Source organism: Theropithecus gelada, chromosome 13 (assembly GCF_003255815.1).
Source record: "Theropithecus gelada isolate Dixy chromosome 13, Tgel_1.0, whole genome shotgun sequence".
NCBI classification, from domain to species: Eukaryota; Metazoa; Chordata; class Mammalia; order Primates; family Cercopithecidae; genus Theropithecus; species Theropithecus gelada.
In genome coordinates this window covers 63109670-63132219 of record NC_037681.1, presented here as the reverse complement: position 1 = coordinate 63132219, position 22550 = coordinate 63109670, and the positions used below count along the sequence as shown (strand labels likewise).

Genomic DNA, 22550 nt, shown 5'->3' with positions numbered 1-22550 from the left:
GTCGTAAACCCTTCAAAGTTATCCACGACTGTTGGAATCAACTTCTTCTAAACTCCTATTAATGTTTATATTTTGACCTCCTCCTATCAATTACAATTGTTACTGGCATCTAGAATGGAGAATACTTTCCAGAAGGTTTTCGATTGCCTACTCAGATCCATCAGAGGAATCATTATCTATGGGAAGTATAGCCTTAGGTGATGTTATTTCTTAATAATAAAATGTGAAAGTCAAAATGTCTCCTTGATCCATAGGTTCCAGAATGGATGTTGTGTCAGCAGTCATGTAAACAATATGCACCTCCTTGTACATCCCCATCAGAGCTCTTGGATGATGAGGAGCATTATCAATGAGCAGTTTTTGAAAGGAATCCTTTTTCCTAAGCAGTAGGTCTCAACAGCGAGCTTAAAATATTCAGTAAACCATGCTGTAAACAGAGGTGCTGTCATTTAGGCTTTGTTGTTCTATTTACGGAGCACAGGCAGAGCAGATTTAGCATAATGCTTAAGGGGTCTGGGATTTTTGGAATGGTAAATGAGGACTGGCTTCAAGTTACTAGCTGCATTCGTCACTAATGAGAGAGTCAGCCTGTCCCTTGAAGCTTCTAGCTATGAAAGTCCTAGATGGCATCTTCTTCCAATAGAAAGCTGTCTTACCTACATTGAAAATCTGTTGTTTAACGTAGCAGTCTTCATCAGTAATCTTAGCTAGACTTGGATAACTTGCTGCAGCTTCTACATCAGCACTTGCTGCTTTACTTGCACTTTTATGTTATGGTGAAGAATTTTTTCCAGCTTCCTCACCTCTCAGTCTTCACAAAATTGAAGAGAGTTAGGGCCCTGCTCTGGATGAGGCTTTGGCTTAAAGGAATGTTGTTGGTGATCTGATCTTCTATCTAGGCCACTAAGACTTTCTCCACGGTATCAGCAGGAAAGCAGTAAGGCTATTGTTTTCTTTTTTTTTTTTTTTTTTTTTGAGACGGAGTCTCGCTCTGCCGCCCAGGCTAGAGTACAGTGGCCGGATCTCGGCTCACTGCAAGCTCCGCCTCCCGGTTTACGCCACTCTCCTGCCTCAGCCTCCCGAGTAGCTGGGACTACAGGCACCCCCCACCTCGCCCGGCTAGTTTTTTGTATTTTTAGTAGAGACGGGGTTTCACCGTGTTAGCCAGGATGGTCTCGATCTCCTGACCTCATGATCCGCCCGTCTCGGCCTCCCAAAATGCTGGGATTACAGGCTTGAGCCACCACGCCTGGCCTGTTTTCTTTTTTAGAGAAAGTCTCACTCTGTTGCCCAAGCTGGAGTGCAGTGGCACAATCTTGGCTCACTCCAACCTCTGCCTCCCAGGTTCAAGGGATTCTCCTGCCTCAGCCTCCCGAGTAGTTGGGAATACAGGCACACACCATCACACTTGGCTAGTTTTTGTATTTTTAGTAGAGACGGTGTTTCACCACGTTGGCCAGGCTGGTCTCGAACTCCTGGTCCCAAGTAATCCACCTGCTGCGGCATCCCAAAGTGCTGGGATTAAAGGCGCGAGCCACTGCGCCCAGCCTGTTTTGCTTTCTTATCATTCATGTGTTCACTGGCGTAGCTTTTTTGTTTGTTTTTTTTTTTTTTTTTTGAGACAGAGTCTTGCTCTGTCGCCCAGGCTGGAGTGTGGAGTAGCACTTTTAATTTCCTTCAAGAACTTTTCCTTTGCATTCACAACTTGACTAACTGGGGGAAGAGGCCTGGCTTTTGGCCTGTCTTGGCTTCTGACACGCCTTCCTCACTAGCTTCATTTCTTGCTTTTGATTTAAAGTGAGAGATATGCTACTCTTCCTTTCACTTGAACACTTACAGGTCACTGCAGGGTTGTTAACTGGCTTAAGTTCAATATTGCTGTGACTCATAAAATAGGGAGACCCCAGGAGAGAGAAAGAGGCAGGGAAGGGACAGTTGGTGGAGCACTCAGAATACACAGCATTTATCAGTTCAGTTTGTCCTCTCATATGGATACAGTTCATGGCCCCAAAACAATTACAACAGTTACATCAAAGATCATTGATCACAGATCACCATAACAGATAATAATGAAAAGGTTTGAAATGTTGCAAGAATTACCAAAATTTGACACAGAGACACTGTCCTGTTGGAAAAATGGCACCAAAGGACTTGCTCAACAGGGTTGCCACAAACCTTCAGTTTTTTAAAAAGCTAGATATATATGAAGCATAGCAAAAACAAAGTACATTAAAATGAGCTAATTTTGTGCTTCTAAAATTGGAAGTGCTGGCCAGGCCACACCTATAATAGCATCCCTTTTGAGAGGCCGAGGTGGGAGGATTGTTTGAGGCCAGGAGATCAAGACCAGCCTGGGCAACATAGAAAGGCCTCATCTCTATTTATTTATTCATTATTTTTCACAAAGAACAGTAAAATTGCAAGTGCTTATAACTTTTAGACTTTGCCCTGAACATTGCTTCTTCCACATGAGGACATGTATATTTGAGTTTCAAGATACATTTGTTTCACAGAACTGCAAACATGCAGAAAAACATACCTTCTAACAGCATTTCTGGAATGTCTGCCTGATATCTAGGTCCCACTCTGATTTCACCTTTGTCAGCTAATAGCGTTTTCAATGAGGGGTCATAGACCAATGAGTAGAAGAAGGTATCCTGAAAAATATGACAAAATATGTAGGTATACTTAATTCCTTCTACTTTTTATAAAGCATTAAAATCAATGTCACTATAATGAACACATAAATCCCAGAGAGTATATAAAATTTCATTTTGGTGAATAAACTCATAAATCTTTAAGGAGAGCATGGTGTTACTGTCATCATGTAAAACAGTACAAAATTAAATCGAGCCAAAAGAAACAGCTTGAAACAAAGTAGATTATAAAGTTCTATTATTTGTTTTAGTCTAAAAGAAAACCATTTGCTCTCTAAAGCAGAGTTTCAAAAGCTAGCAAAATTAAACCATAACTCCAAGGTAAGACACCTAAAGTCAAATCATCTTATAAACTTCTGAAGTCCACACCAAACAGAAGGGAAGACTTCACAGGTACCAGGTACTCTTTTGTAATGTCCATCCCAATTTTTAGTCAAAAGATTAAAAGGTATACATATCTCACATTAAACTATACATGAGTTGAACTTGTGTGTGGTTTACTGTTATAATAATATCACTTTGTAAATATTTAATTAAACATGTATTAACTATAATTCTGCAGTTCTTTAAGTACTGAGGCATGCGTATGTATATATAGACATATATACAAACATAGCTATATACATGCTCACCAGCAGCATACACACCAAAATTTCCGGTCCTCCCTTACAAAGCTCATATGTCCTTGTTTCTGAGCCTAATGGGCAAAATGACCTGGCACCAGTCCTTTGTTGAATTCCATATAACCACTAGAGATTATCTGAACCAGCAAAGTCCCGTCTTCTGCTTCCCACTATGATCCCAAAGATCATCTGCTGCCCAATTCTCTGTATTATATCCTGGAAGGACCTGTCCCTACTACCAGAAATTTACCAAGCCCCAGCCAAGGAAACTGCAAATAAAAGATAATCTGTCAGACAGTAAAAGTCTCTCCTGTGGGAACTCTTACATACTGTGATAAGGGGAAAGGGAAAAAAACAGAGTTATTCCATCCACTGAGAAATTCTGTGCTGTATTTTATTCATTGCTCACTGTCAGGAAAAAAGATTTAAACAAAAAAACTGTTTAAAAAAAAAGGGGGGGGGACACCAATACGTGACAATTTATGCATATTGTTAAAGTGCTATCTAAGGAAAAGAAAAAATCTGCAGGAATAGATAAAACAACCAGCTTAGGCCAGGCGCGGTGACTCATGCCTATAATCCCAGCACTTTGGGAGGCTGAGGCGGGCAGATCACCTGAGGTCAGGAGTTCGAGACTAGCCTGGCCAACGTGGTGAAACCCTGTCTCTACTAAAAATAGAAAAATTAGCTAGGCATGGTGGCAGGCACCTGTAATCCCAGCTACTTAGGAGGCTGAGGCAGGAGAATCACTTGAACACAGGAGGCGGAGGTTGCAGAGAGCCGAGATTGCACCATTGCACTCCAGCCTGGGGGACAAGAGTGAGACTTTGTCTCAAAAAACAACAACAACAACAAAAAAAACTTAACAAAGCTACAGGGGATGATCACTATGTAATCAGAAGTGTTTTATTTTTTGTTTTGCTTTAAAGACACGAGTAATAAATATTACTCAGTAACTGAAGTTATTGCCACTGGCTCACCATCAGATTTTTTTTTCTATTTCATTAATAGAGATGAGCACTCACTATGTTGTCCAGGCTGGTCTCAAACTCCTGGGCTCAAGCAATCCTCCTGCCTCAGCCTCCCAAAGTGCTGGGATCACAGACATGAGCCCCCACACGCAGCCACCATCAGATTTAAAAGCAGAGATATGCCGGGCGTGGTGGCTCACGCCTGTAAACCCAGCACTTTAGGAGGCTGAGGCGGGCGGATGACCTGAGGTTGGGAGTTCAAGACCACCCTGACCAACATGGAGAAACCCCATCTCTACTAAAAATACAAAATTAGCCGGGTTTGGTGGCACATGCCTGTAATCCCAGCTACTCGGGAGGCTGAGGCAGGAGAACGGCTTGAACCTGGGAGGCGAAGGTTGTGGTGAGCCGGAGGTCGCACCATTGCACTCTGGCCTGGGCAACAAGAGCAAAACTCCGTCTCAAAAATAAATAAATAAATAAAAGCAGAGATACTTCAGGTCACTTGTTATCTGTAAAACCTATTAGCATGCTACTCCAATAAAAACAAGAGCTTGCCATACTCTACAATATAATAAGATGAAATGATTATTTGGGTCATATAAGTTGCTTAAAATCCTTAGATTTGTATGTCCTGATATGGGAAAATATTCAAAATATGTTTGGTTAATAATAGAAGTTGTAAAAAAAAAAAAAAAAAAAAAAGAAGAAGAAACAGTTCCAGACAGGCCAATTTCAAGAACACAGAGTTAAAAGTAAAGGATGATAAAGTTATTCTTTGGGTTACCGTCTTCAACTATGCCAATCTCAATATTTTATTTTTAAGAGTTTATATATTTAGGGGGTAAAAGTACAGAGTTCTTATATGCATACATTGCGTCATGGTAAAGTCTGGGCTTTTACTGTACCCATCAATAGTGAACATTGTACCCAATAGGTAATTTTTCAATCCTCACCCTTCTCCAATGTCTATTTTTTATTTTTTTTTAGATAGGGTCTCACTCTGTCACCCAGACTGGAGGTGCAGTAGCGCGATCTCGGCTCACCGCAACTTCCACATCCCAGGCTCAAGCAATTCTCTTGCCTCAGCCTTGCGAGTAGCTGGGATTACAGGAATGTGCCACTACCTCCTGACTAATTTTTGTATGTTTAGTAGAGACGGGGTTTTGCCGTGCTGGCCAGGCTGGTCTTGAACTCCTGACCTCAAATGATCCACCCGCCTTGGCCTCTCAAAGTGCTGGGATTCCAGGCATGTGTCACCACGCCCGGTTAATTTTTGTATGGCCTGGCTAATTTTTGTATTTTTAGTAGAGACAGGGTTTCACCATGTTGGTCAGGCTGGTCTCAAACTCCTGCTCTCATGATCTGCCTGCCTCGGCCTCCCAAAGTGCTGGGATTACATGTGTGAGCCTCCGCGTCCGGCCAAAAAAAAAATTTAATACAATGAAATGCATTGAATGTTTTGCCTTTTTCTTTCTGCTTCTGTGAAATAATGCTAATTTCTGGGCACTATCATTATCCATACTATAATCCATTCTGTTGGACAGACTAATGACAAGTCTATCATCTAAATTTTACAGAGGTAAGTTATAAAGTCTATAAGCCTTTTTTCCGCTTTGAATATGTATTTTCCTGTTAGTTTTCTTATTTCCTATTAGGTTTTCTAATGTATAGTGGGTTCTGCATGATTATATCAAACTTTTTCTGTTATATTTTCTTCATTTGAAATAAATGAGCAACATTTGAGTTTAAGATTTAAAAAAAAAAAAAAAACAGGCCAGGCACAGTGGCTCATGCCTCTGATCCCAGCACCTTGGGAGGCTGAGGAAGGTAGATCACCTGAGGCCAGGAGTTCAAGACCAGCCTAGCAAACATGGCAAAACTCCATCTCTACCAAAAACACAAAAATCAGCCGGGTATGACAGCAGGCACCTGTGATCCCAGCTACTTAGGAGGCCGAAGCATAAGAATTGCTTGAACCTGAGAGGCGGAGGTTGCAGTGGGCCAAGATCACATCACTGCATTCCAGACTAGGGGATAGAGCGAGACTGTCTCCAAAAAATAAAACAAACACATATGTAATAAAGCTTTTGGGGGAGAGGAAAAAAATCAGAAAGATTAAATACTGAAGCATCACTGACACTAAAATATGTTTCCCACCATACAAATAACATTGCTTTAAATGTCGCCTAAAACTATGCATACCATGAAATATTCTGCTTATAAGAATTTCCTCCTTTCAATGAAGCGTATGCTTTATCTCAACTTGTTAACTACATTTCTTGTTAAGGTTTAGTAAAAAATATTTTTAACTGACAACATTTATTAGGATTCCAGAAAGCAGACCACCAATGGTAAAATCTCATCTGGAAATAGTCTAAAAGAAAAATCATTTATTCAAGAAATAAAAACAAAAACAAAACATAAAGGGGAGCTAAGCACACTAAAGCATTAATTTCATAAAGTCAAAAATATTCATCCACTATCAACTAAATCCATGTACCATTCTCTATAATGTCTTTCATTACCAACTGAAAAACAGACACAGAAGTTTTTGCTAACCCTTATCTCAGATAACCAGAAAAATCAAATTTACCCAAATGCATTCTAGTCATTACAGTTTTACCATAATACTGCTATTAATATGATGGTAGAATAATACTTTTGTACAAAAAGAAATAAATTCCAAGGAAAGAGCTTCATGTGAAATAAAGGGGGAAAAAAACAAAACAAGTATGATTGTGAATTACCTCTTTATCAAGATATGACAATACTGATTCTGTCTCATTCAGAAGGGCAACACTGCACTTTCCCCTGTTGAAAGAGAAAAAAAGAATAAATGTAACAAAGGCCACCTCACCTTCTCAGTGATGAGAAATACAAAGTTAAGAATGTGAGATTGGTATTAAGAAACTACATGGCAGTTAGGAATATATATTTTTTCAAACTATTTAAATCCACTTTACAATCCTATAAAAAAAAGGCCATCTTTATAGGAATTTCTTGAGAGGCTAGCCTGCTGGAGTAATTGTGTTAGGCAATAAATCCTAATAATATACAACACTTTATAGGTAGTTTCTGTTTATTCAAGAAAAAAGAGTACAATGAGACCTTCAGACTCAGAGTCAGTTTCTGAACCTGTAAATAGATATTATGAGGTAATTTTATACAGCGCTGTACAGACAAAGCCACCACCACACAAACCAATGCCTAAATAATATTCAGATTTTTATGAGCAGCCACTAACTACATTTAAGAACCTAAAAATAATACACATTCATATCAGGATACAACTAATTCATCTTTATTGAGATGACTCTAAAAACTAGTTAAAATTTCAACACATGGAGCTTTCTATAGAGCAAGGGGCAAAATAAACATCAACAGACCCACGGACCTTGTGGTCTGACAGCACTTACATTTGATCTGAGTTTGGAAACTAATGTCTATTTTTATAAGGCTTGTCTAGACTCTGAGAAAAATTGAGGTTATGTAGGTAGAGGCATTTATTACAAGCACTTTCAAAATGATCCTAATCAGCCTAAAAATCAGTATAGCTAATACAAATCTGACAGGAGCATTTTGAAGATTATTCCAGTTACAAATACTGGTCAGGGCTCACAATGTTTCTTTAAAATGTCACAAGATCATTTGATTTTCTAAACAAAAATTAAGACATCTCCAAAAGCCAATATGCAAAAACAAAGATATCACATATATATTAAGTGAGACGTTAGAAATTAACAGGGCATAGTGGCACATGCCGATAATCCCAGCTATTCAGGGGGCTGAGGCAGGAGAATCGCTTAAACCCGAGAGGCAGAGGTTGCAGTGAGCCGAGATCATGCCATTGCACTCCAGCCCAGGTGACAGAGTAAGACTCTATCTCAAAAAAAAAAAAAAAAAAAAAAAAAGAAAAAGAAAGAAAAAAAAGCTAGAAAAGCTTGCTGTTGGATCACCAGAGTGAAATACAATTCAAAGAAAAAAATAACCAAAAGCAAAATAAAATACTGAAAGTGCTAACACATTGGTCAAAAGTTACAGTCTGCTAAAACATTTTGCAACTATATACTCTTTAAATTGAAAAAAAAAAAAAAAAATCCCCTTATAAAAATGTCTTTTTCTGGTAATCACTGCAGGTTAGAAAGCTCTCTTTGAGAGCATGTCAAATCTCTAACATGGTTACTAGAAGTGTTTATAAAGGTTTTCTTTTTTTTCTAACATTTTATTCAAGTAGATTAGTGAAGCAAAAAAAATTAACATCACTTTAGCACACATAGCAACACTGAAAAGACAACAATTGGGCCTGGCTCCCACCTGTAATCTCCACGCTTTGGGAGGCCGAGAATCACTTGAAGCCCAGGAGTTTGAGACCAGGCTGGAAAACACAGCAAGATCTCGACTCTACTAAAAATTTAAAAAAAATCAGCAGGGCATAGTCCCAGCTACCGGGGTTGGGGGATTGCTTGAGCACAGGAGGTCTAGGGTGCAGCGAGCTGTATTTGCACCACCGAACTCCAGCCTGGCCAAAAGAGCAAGACCCCATCTCAAAAAAAAGAAAAGGCAACAATTACCTGATATGTTCTCATAATAGACAGAATTGCAACTAGGGAAATTGCTCTGCTGCCATTAGCACATCTACAACTGCCATAGAATATCTATGACCTGTGAATATGTGCTCACACATGCAATATGCTTAATAAATGGGGTTTCTAAAAATAGTTTTTGCTTACTTTTTTCCCCTCATTAACAGCTGACAAAGCAGTATTTCTAACATTTGATAATTAATCACCTAGAAAAAAATAAAGCCCCCTTTTAAACAAAAATAAGTTCTCTAAAGTCACTTTTGTTTGTTTTAATGTGGAGGAGTAAAACCTGCTCAATTTTATTTTAATAGGTACTTTTTTTTTAAGGCTAGTCAAGTGAAACAGTGATAGTGGAGAAGAAACAAAGAAATCTGTAACTGGTTATAAACATTACTGCACTGGGCCCAGCCAATACCACTGTCTTTAATAGTCACTTGACTTTTAAGGGTTAACAGACACTGAAAATTCAAACAAACAATATAGCATACTTTAAAAGTCTCTTCCATATGGTCTGAAATAACAAAATATTTTAAATTATAAAACCTTCATTTTCATAATTATATTAGGAAATAAGGAAACATGGGTTATAATGAAATATAAATTCTTTTTGGAAATGTAGTTTTTATACAAAGATGAAAGGATAGTAAGTGATCTAAGTTTCAAATTTTTCTTTAATATAGCTATATTGTACATCTCCCCAAATTAAAAATGAAAATCTAACATTTAAAATTTTCATGTACATATATTAACAGCTAACAAAGAGGTTGAGTCAGAATTATTTTATGGAGTAAATATGAATATATAATTAACACATATATTACCATGCCAAGAGTTGTTGATAAAAGTGGTTTAAAAAGAGATTTAAAGCGTTAGTTTCCTTTATGCCAAACAAATCTTGGCTCATAGATAAAAACATGGTAAATTTTAAGCTAACCCCAACCTAAAGGAACTATTATCAAATTCTGTATACAGATACCACAGGCAATTTATACTGAGTCTCAAGCAATGAATATAATCATGTGTCATGTATGATATTTTAATCCTTAAATAATAAAGATACCCAAGCATGATATGAAGTATATCAAAGACTACAACACAAAGACCACTCCAGGCCCATATAATCACCCGTACTACTTTTCTACACAGAACCACAAAGGAGTACAGAATTGCTATAAAGAAAATCTACTTTCCCATAGATCATTCAAAAGGGTTTTCAAAGTATAATCTGTTTGAGAGACTGTGCAGGGTGCTGGGACACAAAGACATGTGAATAAATAATTATGACAAAACACAGTCAGTCACATGCTTAACATCAGGTGCTGATCAGCCTGGCATCTGCTACTTGCTTAAGGGTATGTCCCATATAATCCTACAGACTGAAAAATATATGTAAAAATGTACACACAGGTTATATATTTATCTAAAGCTAGTACGTATCTGTATAAATGAAAGAGGAGGGCCGGGCGCGGTGGCTCATGTCTGCAATCCCAGCACTTTGGAAAGTTGCTGCGGGCGGGTCATGAGATCAGGAGTTCGAGACCAGCCTGGCCAACATGGTAAAACTTTGTCTCTACTAAAAACACAAAAATTAGCTGGGAGTGGTAGCACATGCCTGTAGTCCCAGCTACTGGAGGCTGAGGCAGGAGAATCACTTGAACCTGGGAGCCAGAGGTTGCAGTGAGCCAAGATCACGCCACTGCACTCCAGCCTGGTGACAAGGCAAAACTCCATCTCAAAAAAAAAAAAAAAAGGAAAGAAAAAGAAGGAAGTTTAAATTAGTGGTCATTTCCCGTCTGTAGACTTTCTTATTTTATTTTGTTTTGTTTTGAGAAAGGATCTAGTTCTGTCGCCCAGGCTGGAGTGCAGAGGCATAATCACAGCTACTACAGCCTCAACTTCCTGGACTCAATCAATCCTCCCACCTCAGCCTCCCCAGTAGCTGGGACTACAGGTGTGTGCCACCACGCAGAGCTAATTTTTTTTATTCTTTGTAGAGACAGAGTTTTGCTATGTTGCCCGGGCTGTTCTCAAATTCCCTGGCTCAAGCGATCCTCCCACCTTGGCCTCCTAAAGGCTGGGATTAATGACATGAGCCACCACACCCGGCCCAAACTTTCTTTTACCTTGATACAACTGAAGTGGTGACTACCCACTTACAAAAGTGCAGATATCTTAGTGCCATACCAGACTTACTGAATTTCAATATCTTGGGATGGGTCCAGGAATCTACATGATTAACAAACATCACCAGGTGGTCTTTAGGTTCACTAAACTTAAAAAACCATTCCTGGTCAGGTGCCGTGGCTCACGCCTGTAATCCTAGCATTCTATGAGGCCGAGGCCGGCAGACTGCCTGAGCTCAGGTGTAGTTCGAGACTAGCCTGGGCAACATGGTGAAACTCCGTTTCTACCAAAATATAAAAAATTAGCTGGGTGTGGTGGTACATGCCTGTAATCCCAGCTACTGGGGAGGCTGAGGCACAAGAATTGCTTGAACCTGGGAGGAGGAGGTGCAGTGAGCCAAAATCATGCCACCGCACTTCAGCCTGGGTGACAGAGTGAGGCTCTGTCTTGGGGAAAAAAAAAAAAGAAATATTCCTATAGATGCAGACTTTGACATTAAACTTGCCTTGTTCAACAAACAATATTATTGCTTTATTAAAGACATTTTTCTCATTGGCTTTACAAGTCTTACATTTGCCACAAACTCTAGATTCTTTTTTTTTGAGACAGAGTCTCACTCTGTTGCCCAGGCTGGAGTGCAAGTGGCGTGATCTCACCCTCACTGCAACCTCCACCTCCTGGGTTCAAGCAATTCTCCTGACTCAGCCTCCCACGTAGCTGGGATTACAGATGCCCACCATCACACCCAGCTCATTTTTGTATTTTTAGTAAAGACGAGGTTTCACCATGTTGGCCAGGCTAGTCTCGAACTCCTGATTTCAAGTGATCCACCCACCTCAGCCTCCCAAAGCGCTGGGATTACAGACGTAAGCCACCTTGCCCGGCCCAAACTACAGATTCTTAACATTTCTTCGTATAAAGAACAATGGCAAAATATTAGGTTCTGGGATTGGTAAATCAGTGAGTAGACAGTTTTTACAGCACTAAATACAATGAACACAATGAACAACCAAATAAAAAAAAAAGATCAAAGATGCAAAATGCTTTCAGAAGATTAGATTTCTCAACAGCAACCGCATAAAACAGAATAGCACAGATTCAAAATTCTGAGAGAAGTGATTTCCAAACCAGAATTCTATGTCTAAAATCATTGGCCAAGTGTGAGAAATATTTTTAGATATGGGAACAAAAACTTTTACATTTTTAGAAGACTTAATCAAAAGACAAAGGTAAAACAATGATAAACTCCATGGAAAACAAAAGTTTATACAAGAAAGAATACATAATACTGACATGTTCATAAAACACGAAGATTGTTTACTAAGTTAAATAAAAGTTGTAATAATATTAAAAACAGAAGGCAAAGGGAATAGGGAAGAGAGAAGTAAAGGTAAATTCCTAAAACTGAAAAATTAATAGTCGGACTATAAGAACAGTATAAATGCAGAAGCCACCATTGAGAAGAGTTGAAAATGACTACAGAGTGGGAACCAAGCAAATGACTGCCCTGGATATTATTAGATAGCCATATCCATATACTTTTTAAAAGTACGAAAATTTAAATTTAAAATGAAAGGGGGTGATATGGTTTGGCTCTGTGTCCCCACCCAAATCTCATCTTGAATTGTGATCCCCATAATCCTCATGTGTCGAGGGAGGGACCCAGTGAGTGGTGATTGGATCATGGGGGCAGTTTCCCCCATGCTGTTCATGACAGTGAGTTCTCAACATGATCTGATGGTTTTATACGTGTTTGACAGTTCCTCCTTCTCCTCTCGCTTCTCTCTCTCTCTCGCCTGCCACCAAGTATAAGACATGCCTGCTTCCCCTTCCACCATGAATGTAAGTTGCCTGAGACTTCCACAGTCATGCAGAACTGTGAGTCAATTAAAACTCTTGCCCTTATAAATTACCCAGTTTCGGGCAGTTCTATAGCAGTGTTGAGAACAGACTAATAAAGAGAAAATCCTAATTAAAATACATAAATTTGCATGAATACAACACCAAGGGAGTAAGGATTATGTACAATAACTCTTTGTATCAGGTTTTCTCAACCTTGGCACCAATGGTAGACATTTTGGGTCTGATAATTTTTTGTTGTGGAAGCTGTCTCATGCACTGTAGGATGTTTAGCAGCATCCCTGGCCTCTATGCAGTGGATGACAGTAGCACCCCCTCATCCATTTGTTAGAGCCAAAACTGTCAAAATTGTCAAATGTCCCTGGGATACAGTATCACTCCTGGTTGAGAATCACTGCTCTACATTAAGAAAACTATGGTTTTCTTAATTATATCTTGGTAACAAACATTTAAGATCGCATATATTAAGTGAAAGAATATGATTTTTTATGGACTTTTTTTTGAGACAGGATCTTGCTGTCACCCTGGCCAGAGTGCAGTGGCGTGATCTCAGCTCACTGCAGCCTCCACCTCCTGGGCTCAAGTGATCCTCCCACCTCAGTCTTCCGAGTAATTGGGACTACAGGCATGAGCCACCAGGCCCTGCTAACTTTTGTATTTTTTGTAGAGACAGGGTTTCACCATGTTGCCCAGACTGGTCTAAAACTCCTAGGATCAAGCAATCCTCCTTGGCCCCGCAAGTGCTGGGATTATAGGCATGAGCCATCAAACCTGACCCTGGACCTCTGCTTTTTTTTTTTTTTTTTTTTTTGAGACAGAGTCTCACTCCGTCTCCAGGCTGGAATGCAGTGGTGCAACCTTGGCTCACTGCAACCTGTGATTTCTGGGTACAAGCGATTCTCCTGCCTCAGCCTCTCAAGTAGCTTGGGACTACAGGCGCGCACCACCATACTCAGCTAATTTTTGTATTTTTAGTAGAGATGGGGTTTCACCATGTTGGCCAAGATGGTCTCAATCTCTTGACCTTGTGATCTACCCACCTCAGCCTCCCAAAGGGCTGGGATTACAGGCATAAGCCACCGCGCCCGGCTGTATTATTTAAAAAAAAAAAAAAGAGAAGGACAAAGAGAAATAAATCTGGAAATCTTTAAATATTTCTGTTCAAAGATATATGATCTGTTATTAATACTGCTTTAACAGATGCTCACAAATAAAAATTAAAAGAAGCCACACACACAACCCTGAAACATCTGTTTGTGTAGATAAAGTAGAAGAATGAAAAGCCAAAATGAGAAGTTTGGGCTCAATAAAATCAATTAATCGATTTCTGAAGAAAAATGATTGACAAATTGTGTTGTGAGATGCTCATTCCATCCATGGGATGCGCAGCATAGCAAAGACACCATAATTCTGAATATTTGATGACAAATATGAAAGAAACTGTCAAGAAGGAATCAAGGAGGAAAAATATCCATCTCTTGATACCACTCTTCCCTCTTATAGGAGGAAGTGAAATGAGAAAGTGAAATGTTCCAAAAAGGCAATGCCTATTGGAAAGATCCTCCTCTCCAGGACAAGTTGGCAAATGAATCGCTCTGACCACCAGGAAAATCCCTCAAAGGTTCTACAACATGTGGAACACAAGTACTTGAGGGGGAGGTTGGGGATGGTTAATGGGTACAAAACAGCAGCCTGGGTCACTAAGGGAGACTCCATCTCAAAAAAATAATAATAAAATAATAATATAAAATAACTAAAAGAGTATAACTGGATTGTTTGTAACACAAAGTATGAACGCTTGAGGTGACAGATATCCCATATTTCAAGATGTGATTATTATGCATCACATGCCTGTGTCAAAATATCTCATGTACCATATATATACACCTATGTAGCCACAAAAATTGAAAATCAAAAACACACGCACACAAGTACTTGAGACAATACATAGGATATACTTTGCATCTAACCCAAATGCTCTTGTGCATTGTGATTCTGGTTGAAGAAAACTACTTCAGCCCTTAAAGTGGTTAAGCGGTTAATTCAAATAGTATAAATATACATTTTTCAAAAAGAGCATGCTAAACATGTAGACTTTATGTTAAGCTGTGATAGGATTTTTCCTCCTACTAGCAACTTTTTTTTTTTTTTTTTTTTGAGACAGAGTCTAGCTCTGTCGCCCAGGCTGGAGTGCAGTGGCCGGATCTCAGCTCACTGCAAGCTCCGCCTCCCGGGTTCACGCCATACTCCTGCCTCAGCCTCCCGAGTAGCTGGGACTACAGGCGCCTGCCACCTCGCCCGGCTAGTTTTTTGTATTTTTTAGTAGAAACGGGGTTTCACCGTGTTAGCCAGGATGGTCTCGATCTCCTGACCTCGTGATCCGCCCGTCTCGGCCTCCCAACTACTAGCAATCTTATGAGCCTAAGCACACTAACTTTCTCATGTTAACTTCATTTATTAAGGAGCACTACTTATAGGCATCAATAGTACCTTTTTGGCTAATTCAAATTTTATGTATAGATTGCCAAAAATATTACAAAAGCCTAATACTTTAAAATGCTGTCATAATGAAATGAGCAGGAAGAAAACCAATTATTTTAAAGATTCCAAATAAGTTTTTAATATTCACAGCCAAACTGAAGACAGACTAATAATCCACAGTGGAGTTCTATTTTATTACTTACATACTTAAAAGTTAGCACTACTATGTATTTTTCAATAAACATATCTGTAAAAAATTGTTTGTTTTCTCTGAAAGTAGCAAAAAGGTCTCAATAGACATAAATTAAATTTACAAATCGTTTCAGCTGAACCTCCCTACTTTGACCAATAGAGAAATATGAAGAAATAAATACAAAATAAAAATTAAGATACTTTCAACTATTTTACTTGGTATAATTTTGCAGCTACACTCACAATCACACAAGTAAAATGTCCTAGGCACAAGTTTAGTCATTATAGTATTATTTTTAACAGCAAAAGACTACAAAAAACAAAAATCCATTAGTTAGGATTAAACAAATTAGATATATAACACGGCCATAAAAAAGAATGAGGCAGATCTTTACGATCCAATATGGACCTATCACCAAGATACTTCATTTCAAAAGCACAACATAAAAGCATCATAATTTACTCCACAATTTACTTAGACATACAAACATATATACCTCATTGCTTCTATACGCATAGAATATTTCTGGAAGTCCACCTAAGATTCTAAAAACACTGAAGACCTGGGGGGACTGTGCAGGAGTAAGACATTTTATTGTATACTTCATGTTTGTATATTTTGGTTTCTGAATCATATATTACAAATCCACCTCCAATGAAACTGTCCCACAAGGTTGACAAGAATTGCATGCAGGTTCTGGCCAGAAATGTAGTTACAATTAAGTATTAATCAGGCTGCACTTTGGCCCACTTCTCTGCTATTGAAAGTCATGTAGCACAAGATACTGACAAAAGCCTTGATTCTAATACCAGAGATCAAGTGTATGGGGAGCCCACTGTTCCCATAGTCAGGATCTCTGACATTAGAATCATAAGGCTTTTATTTAAGGATCACGTAAATTGTTTTTCGCTGGGCATGGTGGCTCATGCCTGTAATCCTAGCACTTGGGGAGGTCAAGGCAAGCAGATCACTTGAGGTCAGGAGTTAAAGACCACCCTGGCCAACATGGTGAAACCCCATCTCTACTAAAAATACAAAAAAGTTAGCCGGGCGTGGTGACAGGCCCCTGTAATCCCAGCTACTCCAGAGGCTGAGGCACAAGAATTGCTTGAACCTGGGAGGCAAAGGTTGCAGAGAGCCGAGATCATGCCACTGCACTCCAGCCTGCGAGACAGAGCAAGACTACGTCTCAAAAAAAAAAAAAAAAAAAAGAGGTTTTTCAGGCCCCGTGAATTCCAGCAACCAGTTTAAAGGCCCCCACAGAGGAACGAGATCAGAAGAATTCAGTTTCTTTATCCCCCACTTCATGACTTCACCATACAACTCTTCAAGATCTCCAAACTTTGGCCCACTCCAAAAGCCTTAAAAGCCCCAACTCCAAACTCCCTGGGGAGACAGATTAGAGGTTTCTTCCCACCTCCTTGTTCGGGGACCCTACAATTAAACCTCCTTCTTTGCTGCAACCTGGTGTCTCAGAGTACTGACTGGCTGTGCTCAGTGGGCAGCTAACCTATCACAATTACACTACCAAAAAAAATTTAAATTTTAAAAGCAAGAGGGCATGTCATCAGTTTTGTGATCCTGACAACAAAGAAAGGCTGCTCTATCGACTGGGCACGGTGGTTCATGCCTGTAATCCCAGCACTTTGGGAGGCCGAGGCAGGCGAATCATGAGGTCAGGAGTTCGAGACCAGCCTGGCCAACACGGTGAAACCCTGTCTCTACTAAAAATACAAAAAGTTACCCGGGCATAGTGGCATGCGCCTGTAACCCCAGCTACTCGGGAGGCTGTGGCAGGAGAATTGCTTGAACCCAGGAGACAGAGGTTGCAATGAGCCAAGATCACACTACTACACTCCAGCCTGGGCCACAGAGCAAGACTCCGTCTCAAAAAAAAAAAAGATTGTTCTATCATCCACCACTTTTGGATCCCAGGTTGCATCGAGCATTTAACCAAACTGGACATACCATCCATAACCACAGCAATACATAAATTCACTCTCAGCAATCTATTCCAATCTACTCCCATCTACCGACTATTGCTTTACCGAGTATTTGAAATATTTTTTGTTTAAAAATAAAATTCTGCTTATACATAAAATATTTTATGTTCATTTATTTATTTGTTTCTGACATACAGGACAACCCGAGGAAAAACTTTCCTTCAAACACTAATTGCTCTAGGTAAAACATAAACCAAAAAAAAGAAAGAAAGAAATTCTAATTACAGTCTTTGAAAAAGGATGGAAATGTTTTGTCAATACTCAATAACTCAGTTTTAAAAAGAGACATGAAGAGATAAATCCCAGAATTGTAAGGTATTTTTATTCAGTGAGCTAACTGAAAGAAGTTTCACAGCATCTCAATGCAGGGAGGAGAGTGGAGTAATATTTTCAGTCTCAACAGAATAATGAATTAAATGACAGGCAAAGTCAATGTTTATCTCTTTTCTGAGATGCCTTTTAAATAAGAAGATGGCCTGGTTGGTGGCTCTTCTTCTTATTTAAATAAGAAGATGGCCTGCTTGGTGGGTCTTCTTATTATTACATGGCCTGTAATCCCAGCACTTTGGGAGGTCGAGGCAGGCGGATCACCTGAGGTCACCAGTTTGATACCAGCCTAGCCAGCAGGGCAAAACCCCATCTCTACTAAAAATACCAAAAAAATTAGCTGAGCATGGTGGTGGGTGCCTGTAATTCCAGCTACTTGGGAGGCTGAGGCAGGAGAATCACTTGAACCCAGGAAGTGGAGGTTACAGTGAGCCAAGATCGCACCACTGCACTCCAGTCTGGGTGACAAGAGCAAAACTCCATCTCATTAATAAATAAATAAATAAATAAATAAATAAATAAATAAATAAAGTGATGAGAAGAAAATTAAAAGAACCGTCAGGCACGGTGGCTCACACCTGTAATCCCAACACTTTGGAAGGCCGAGACAGATGGATCACAAAGTCAGGAGTTCAAGACCAGCCTGGCCAACATGGTGAAACCTTGTCTTACCAAAAATACAAAAATTAGCTGGGCACGGTGGTGCTCGCCTGTAATCCCACCTACTTAGGAGGCTGAGGCAGGAGAATCACTTGAACCCAGGAGTCGGAGGTTGCAGTAAGCCGAGATAGCACCACTGCACTCCAGCCTGAGCAACAGAGTGAGACTCTCTCTCAAAACAAAACGAAATGAAACAAAAGAACCTGGCAGGGAATGGTGGCTCACACCTGTAATCCCAGCACTTTGGAAGGCCCAGGCGAGCAGATCATCTGAGGTCAGGAGTTTGAGACCAGCCTGACCAACACAGCAAAACCATGTCTCTACCAAAAATACAAAAAAAAAAAAAAAAAAAAAAAAAGCCAGGCTTGGTGGCAACACACACTCCCAGCTACTTGGGAGGCTGAGGCGCGAGGATCACTTGAACCCTTGAGATGGAGGTTGCGGTGAGCCAAGATGACACCACTGCACTCCAACCTGGGAGACATAGTGAGACTCCGTTTCAAATTTTAAAAAAAGAAAAAAAGAATCTAAACCATAATAAAGAGAATCTGAGGGGGCCGTCAGCAGAATAAAGATTTTCAGAAAATTTTGGAAGACAAAAAGGAAAGACTAAGAAGAGCACGAATGGCCACTTTCTACAATACTACTAAACACAGCATTGCTGGTTTTCCCTAATATAATTAGGACAAGAAAAACAATTAAGAAACAAAGCTCAGGCCTGGCACAGTGGCTTGGAAGGCCACGGCAGGAGGATCACTTGAGGCCAGGAGTTAGAGACCACCCTGGACAACACAGGGAGACCAGTTGCTACAAAAAAAAAGTTTAAATTAGCTGGGCGCAGTGGTCAGCACCTGCAGTCCCAGTTACTCAGGAGGCTGAGGTGAGAGGATTGCTTGAGCCCAGGAGTTCAAGGCTGCAGTGAGCCATGAATTGTGCCACTGCAGCCCAGAAAATAGAGAAAAGATCCTGTTGCTAAAGGAAAAATAAAAGAAAAAAGAAACAAAGCCCAAAATATGTATACAGGGAGCTGGCTGGGTGCAGGGGCTCACACCTGTAATCCCAGCTCTTTGGGAGGCCAAGACAGGCGGATCAACTGAGGTCAGGAGTCTGAAGCCAGCCTGGCCAACATGGTGAAACCCAGTCTCTACTACAAATATAAAAATTAGATGGGTGTGGTGGTGGAGGCTTGTAATCCCAGCTACTTGGAAGGCTGAAGCACAAGAACTGCTTGAACCTGGGAGATGGAGGTTGCAGTGAGCCGAGGTGGTACCATTACACTACATCCTGGGTGACAAAGCAAGACTCTGACTAAAAAAAAAAAAAAAAAAAAAAGTGCTAATACTAGGGAAAATGGAACTGACCTATCCAGGATAGTCCTGAAGAATTTTTTAGTCTAAGAGGGTAAGACTTAGAAAAGTCAACTTCACAACTGCCTGAAGACAAAGTCAGCCCATAAAACTGAAGCTCCTAGGCCAGGCGCGGTGGCTCATGCCTGTAATCCCAGCACTTTGGGAGGCCGAGGCGGGTGGATCATGAGGTCAGGAGTTTGAGACCAGCCTGGCCAACATGGTGAAACCCCGTCTCTACTAAAAATGCAAAAATTAGCTGGGCATGGTGGTGGGTGCCTTTAATGCCAGCTACTCAGAAGGCTGAGGCAGGAGAATCACTTGAGCCCAGGAAGCAGAGGTTGCAGTGAGTCGAGATTGCACCACTGCACTCCAGCCTGGGTGACAGAGTTAGACTCCATCTAAAAAAAAAAAAAAAAAAAAAAAAAATGAAGCTCCTGTTCAGCCTTACTACCTTGGTTTTGAATAACAATAGATAACTATTAATCATCTAATACTTGAGAACAGACTACAGCACAAAGATAAATACAAAAAATCTGGCCGGGCGCGGTGGCTCAAGCCTGTAATCCCAGCACTTTGGGAGGCCGAGACGGGCGGATCACGAGGTCAGGAGATCGAGACCATCCTGGCTAACACGGTGAAACCCCGTCTCTACTAAAAAAATACAAAAAACTAGCCGGGCGCGGTGGCGGGCGCCTGTAGTCCCAGCTACTCGGGAGGCTGAGGCAAGAGAATGGCGTGAACCCGGGAGGCGGAGCTTGCAGTGAGCTGAGATCCGGCCACTGCACTCCAGCCTGGGCGACAGAGCCAGACTCCGTCTCAAAAAAAAAAAAAAAATACAAAAAATCAACAACTGAACTTGAAGAAACAATTTAGGCAACAACACAGTGCAGATCTCTGCTCACTGTAAGCTCCGCCTCCCGGGTTCACACCATTCTCCTACCTCAGCCTCCCAAGTAGCTGGGTGCTCGCCACCACACCCAGCTAATTTTTTTGTATTTTTAGTAGAGACGAGGTTTCATCATGTTAGCCAGGATGGTCTCGATCTCCTGACCTCATGATCCGCCCGCCTCAGCCTCCCAAAGTCTTGGGATTACAGGCATGAGTCACCGTGTCCGGCCCATAAAACAAATTTTAAAACATGATTGGCAAAATTAAAATATCACTAGATGTGCTAGAAAAATCAAAGATTTAGCTCAGGGACCTCCACCTCCAAAAAAAGGAAAGAAAGAAAAATGGAAAATATGAGAAAACGGGCCGGGCACGGTGGATCACACCTGTAATCCCAAAGCTTTGGGAGGCTGAGGCGGGCGGATCACCTGAGGTCAGGAGTTCGAGACCAGCCTAGCCAACATGGTGAAATCTCACCTCTACTAACTATACAAAAATTAGACAGGCATGGTGGTGGGTGCCTGTAATCCCAACTACTCGGGAGGCTGAGGCAGGAGAATCACTTGAATCTGGGAAGCAAAAGTTGCAGTGAGTCAAGATGGCACCACTGCACTCCAGCCTCGGTAACAAAGCGAGACTCCGTCTCAAAAAAGTAAATAAATAAATAAAGCAAAACAGATCTTCAAATTATAATGGTGTACCAAATATCCTTACCATTGATGCATCACTGTAAAATTTTAGGATGCAACAAATAAGAAAATTCTAAAAAGATTTCACAGAGGAAACAGGTAACATGCAAAGAATGGAGAACTGATGTGGTATAAAACTCACATTCAATGACAATGGATGTCTGATAACAACGGGGTAAACATCTTCAAAGTTTCGAGGGAAAATAATTTTCAACCCAAAATTCAATGCAAAGAAAGATCATGTATCAAGTGTCTACTATTAAATTATGAATTTCATAGCAGAATAGTATAGGAGGTTACAAAATATTTAAAAGATTGAGTCTGACAGAGTTGAGAAGCTCTGCTATAAGTTAATATACATTAAAAACAAAAAAAGAAATAAAAGTGAATATGTATTAAGATACAAAATGAAAATTAATAAAAATCCAAAAATAATATTAAAAATTATATTTTATAATAAAAGTAATTCAGTTTTGTTGAAATAAAAATAAAATCAAATACTAAACAGAGAAGTCTGAATTACGGATCGCTAGGCAATAATCGACTTCCAGCAACATCCCAAAAAGCAACAAGCAAATTATACTCTTCCCGTTAGACACCACTATCTTTCTGTCTCTTGCATTTGCTCCTTCCTTTTACCTCTCCAACCGTACCTTTAAATCTGAACTACCAGGCTGGGCGAAGTGGCTCAGCCTGTAATCCCAGCACTTTGGAGGCCAAGGTGGGTGGATCACACCTAAGGTCAGGAGTTCGAGACCAGCCTGGCCACCATGGTGAAACCCCGTCTCTACTAAAAATACAAAAAAATTAGCTGCGTGTAGTGGCGCACACCTGTAGTCCTAGGTACTTGGGAGGCTGAGCCAGGAAAATGGCTTGACCTGGGAGGCAGAGGTTGCCATGAGCAGAGATTGCGCCACTGCTCCTGCCTGGACGACAGAGCAAGACTCTGTCTCAAAAAAAAAAAAAAAAAATCTGAACTACTAACCCGAGAACTCAAGGAGCATGGTAAAACACCATGGGGATACAATCAACAAAATCCAAACAGTGAAAAGGAAACAAAACCCCAGTTTCTTCAACAAAAACTAGCAAAGGAAAAAGAAAGAGAAGAAAAAGGGAAGTCCTAACTTTTCCCCTGCTAT

General features: G+C 40.3%; 1 protein-coding gene across 5 annotated transcripts in view; it reads right to left on the bottom strand.

The window, feature by feature from the left end:
- Positions 1–22550, bottom strand: part of MTA3 (metastasis associated 1 family member 3) — a 188817-nt gene that overhangs the window by 110825 nt on the left and 55442 nt on the right. For all 5 annotated transcript variants that reach the window (XM_025354259.1, XM_025354257.1, XM_025354258.1 and 2 more), the window contains exons 5-6: positions 7002–7065; positions 2540–2657 (exon numbers count right to left, since the gene is read on the bottom strand). In XM_025354259.1, coding sequence (XP_025210044.1) covers positions 2540–2657; positions 7002–7065 — 182 coding nt within the window. The remainder of the gene's footprint in view (positions 1–2539; positions 2658–7001; positions 7066–22550) is intronic.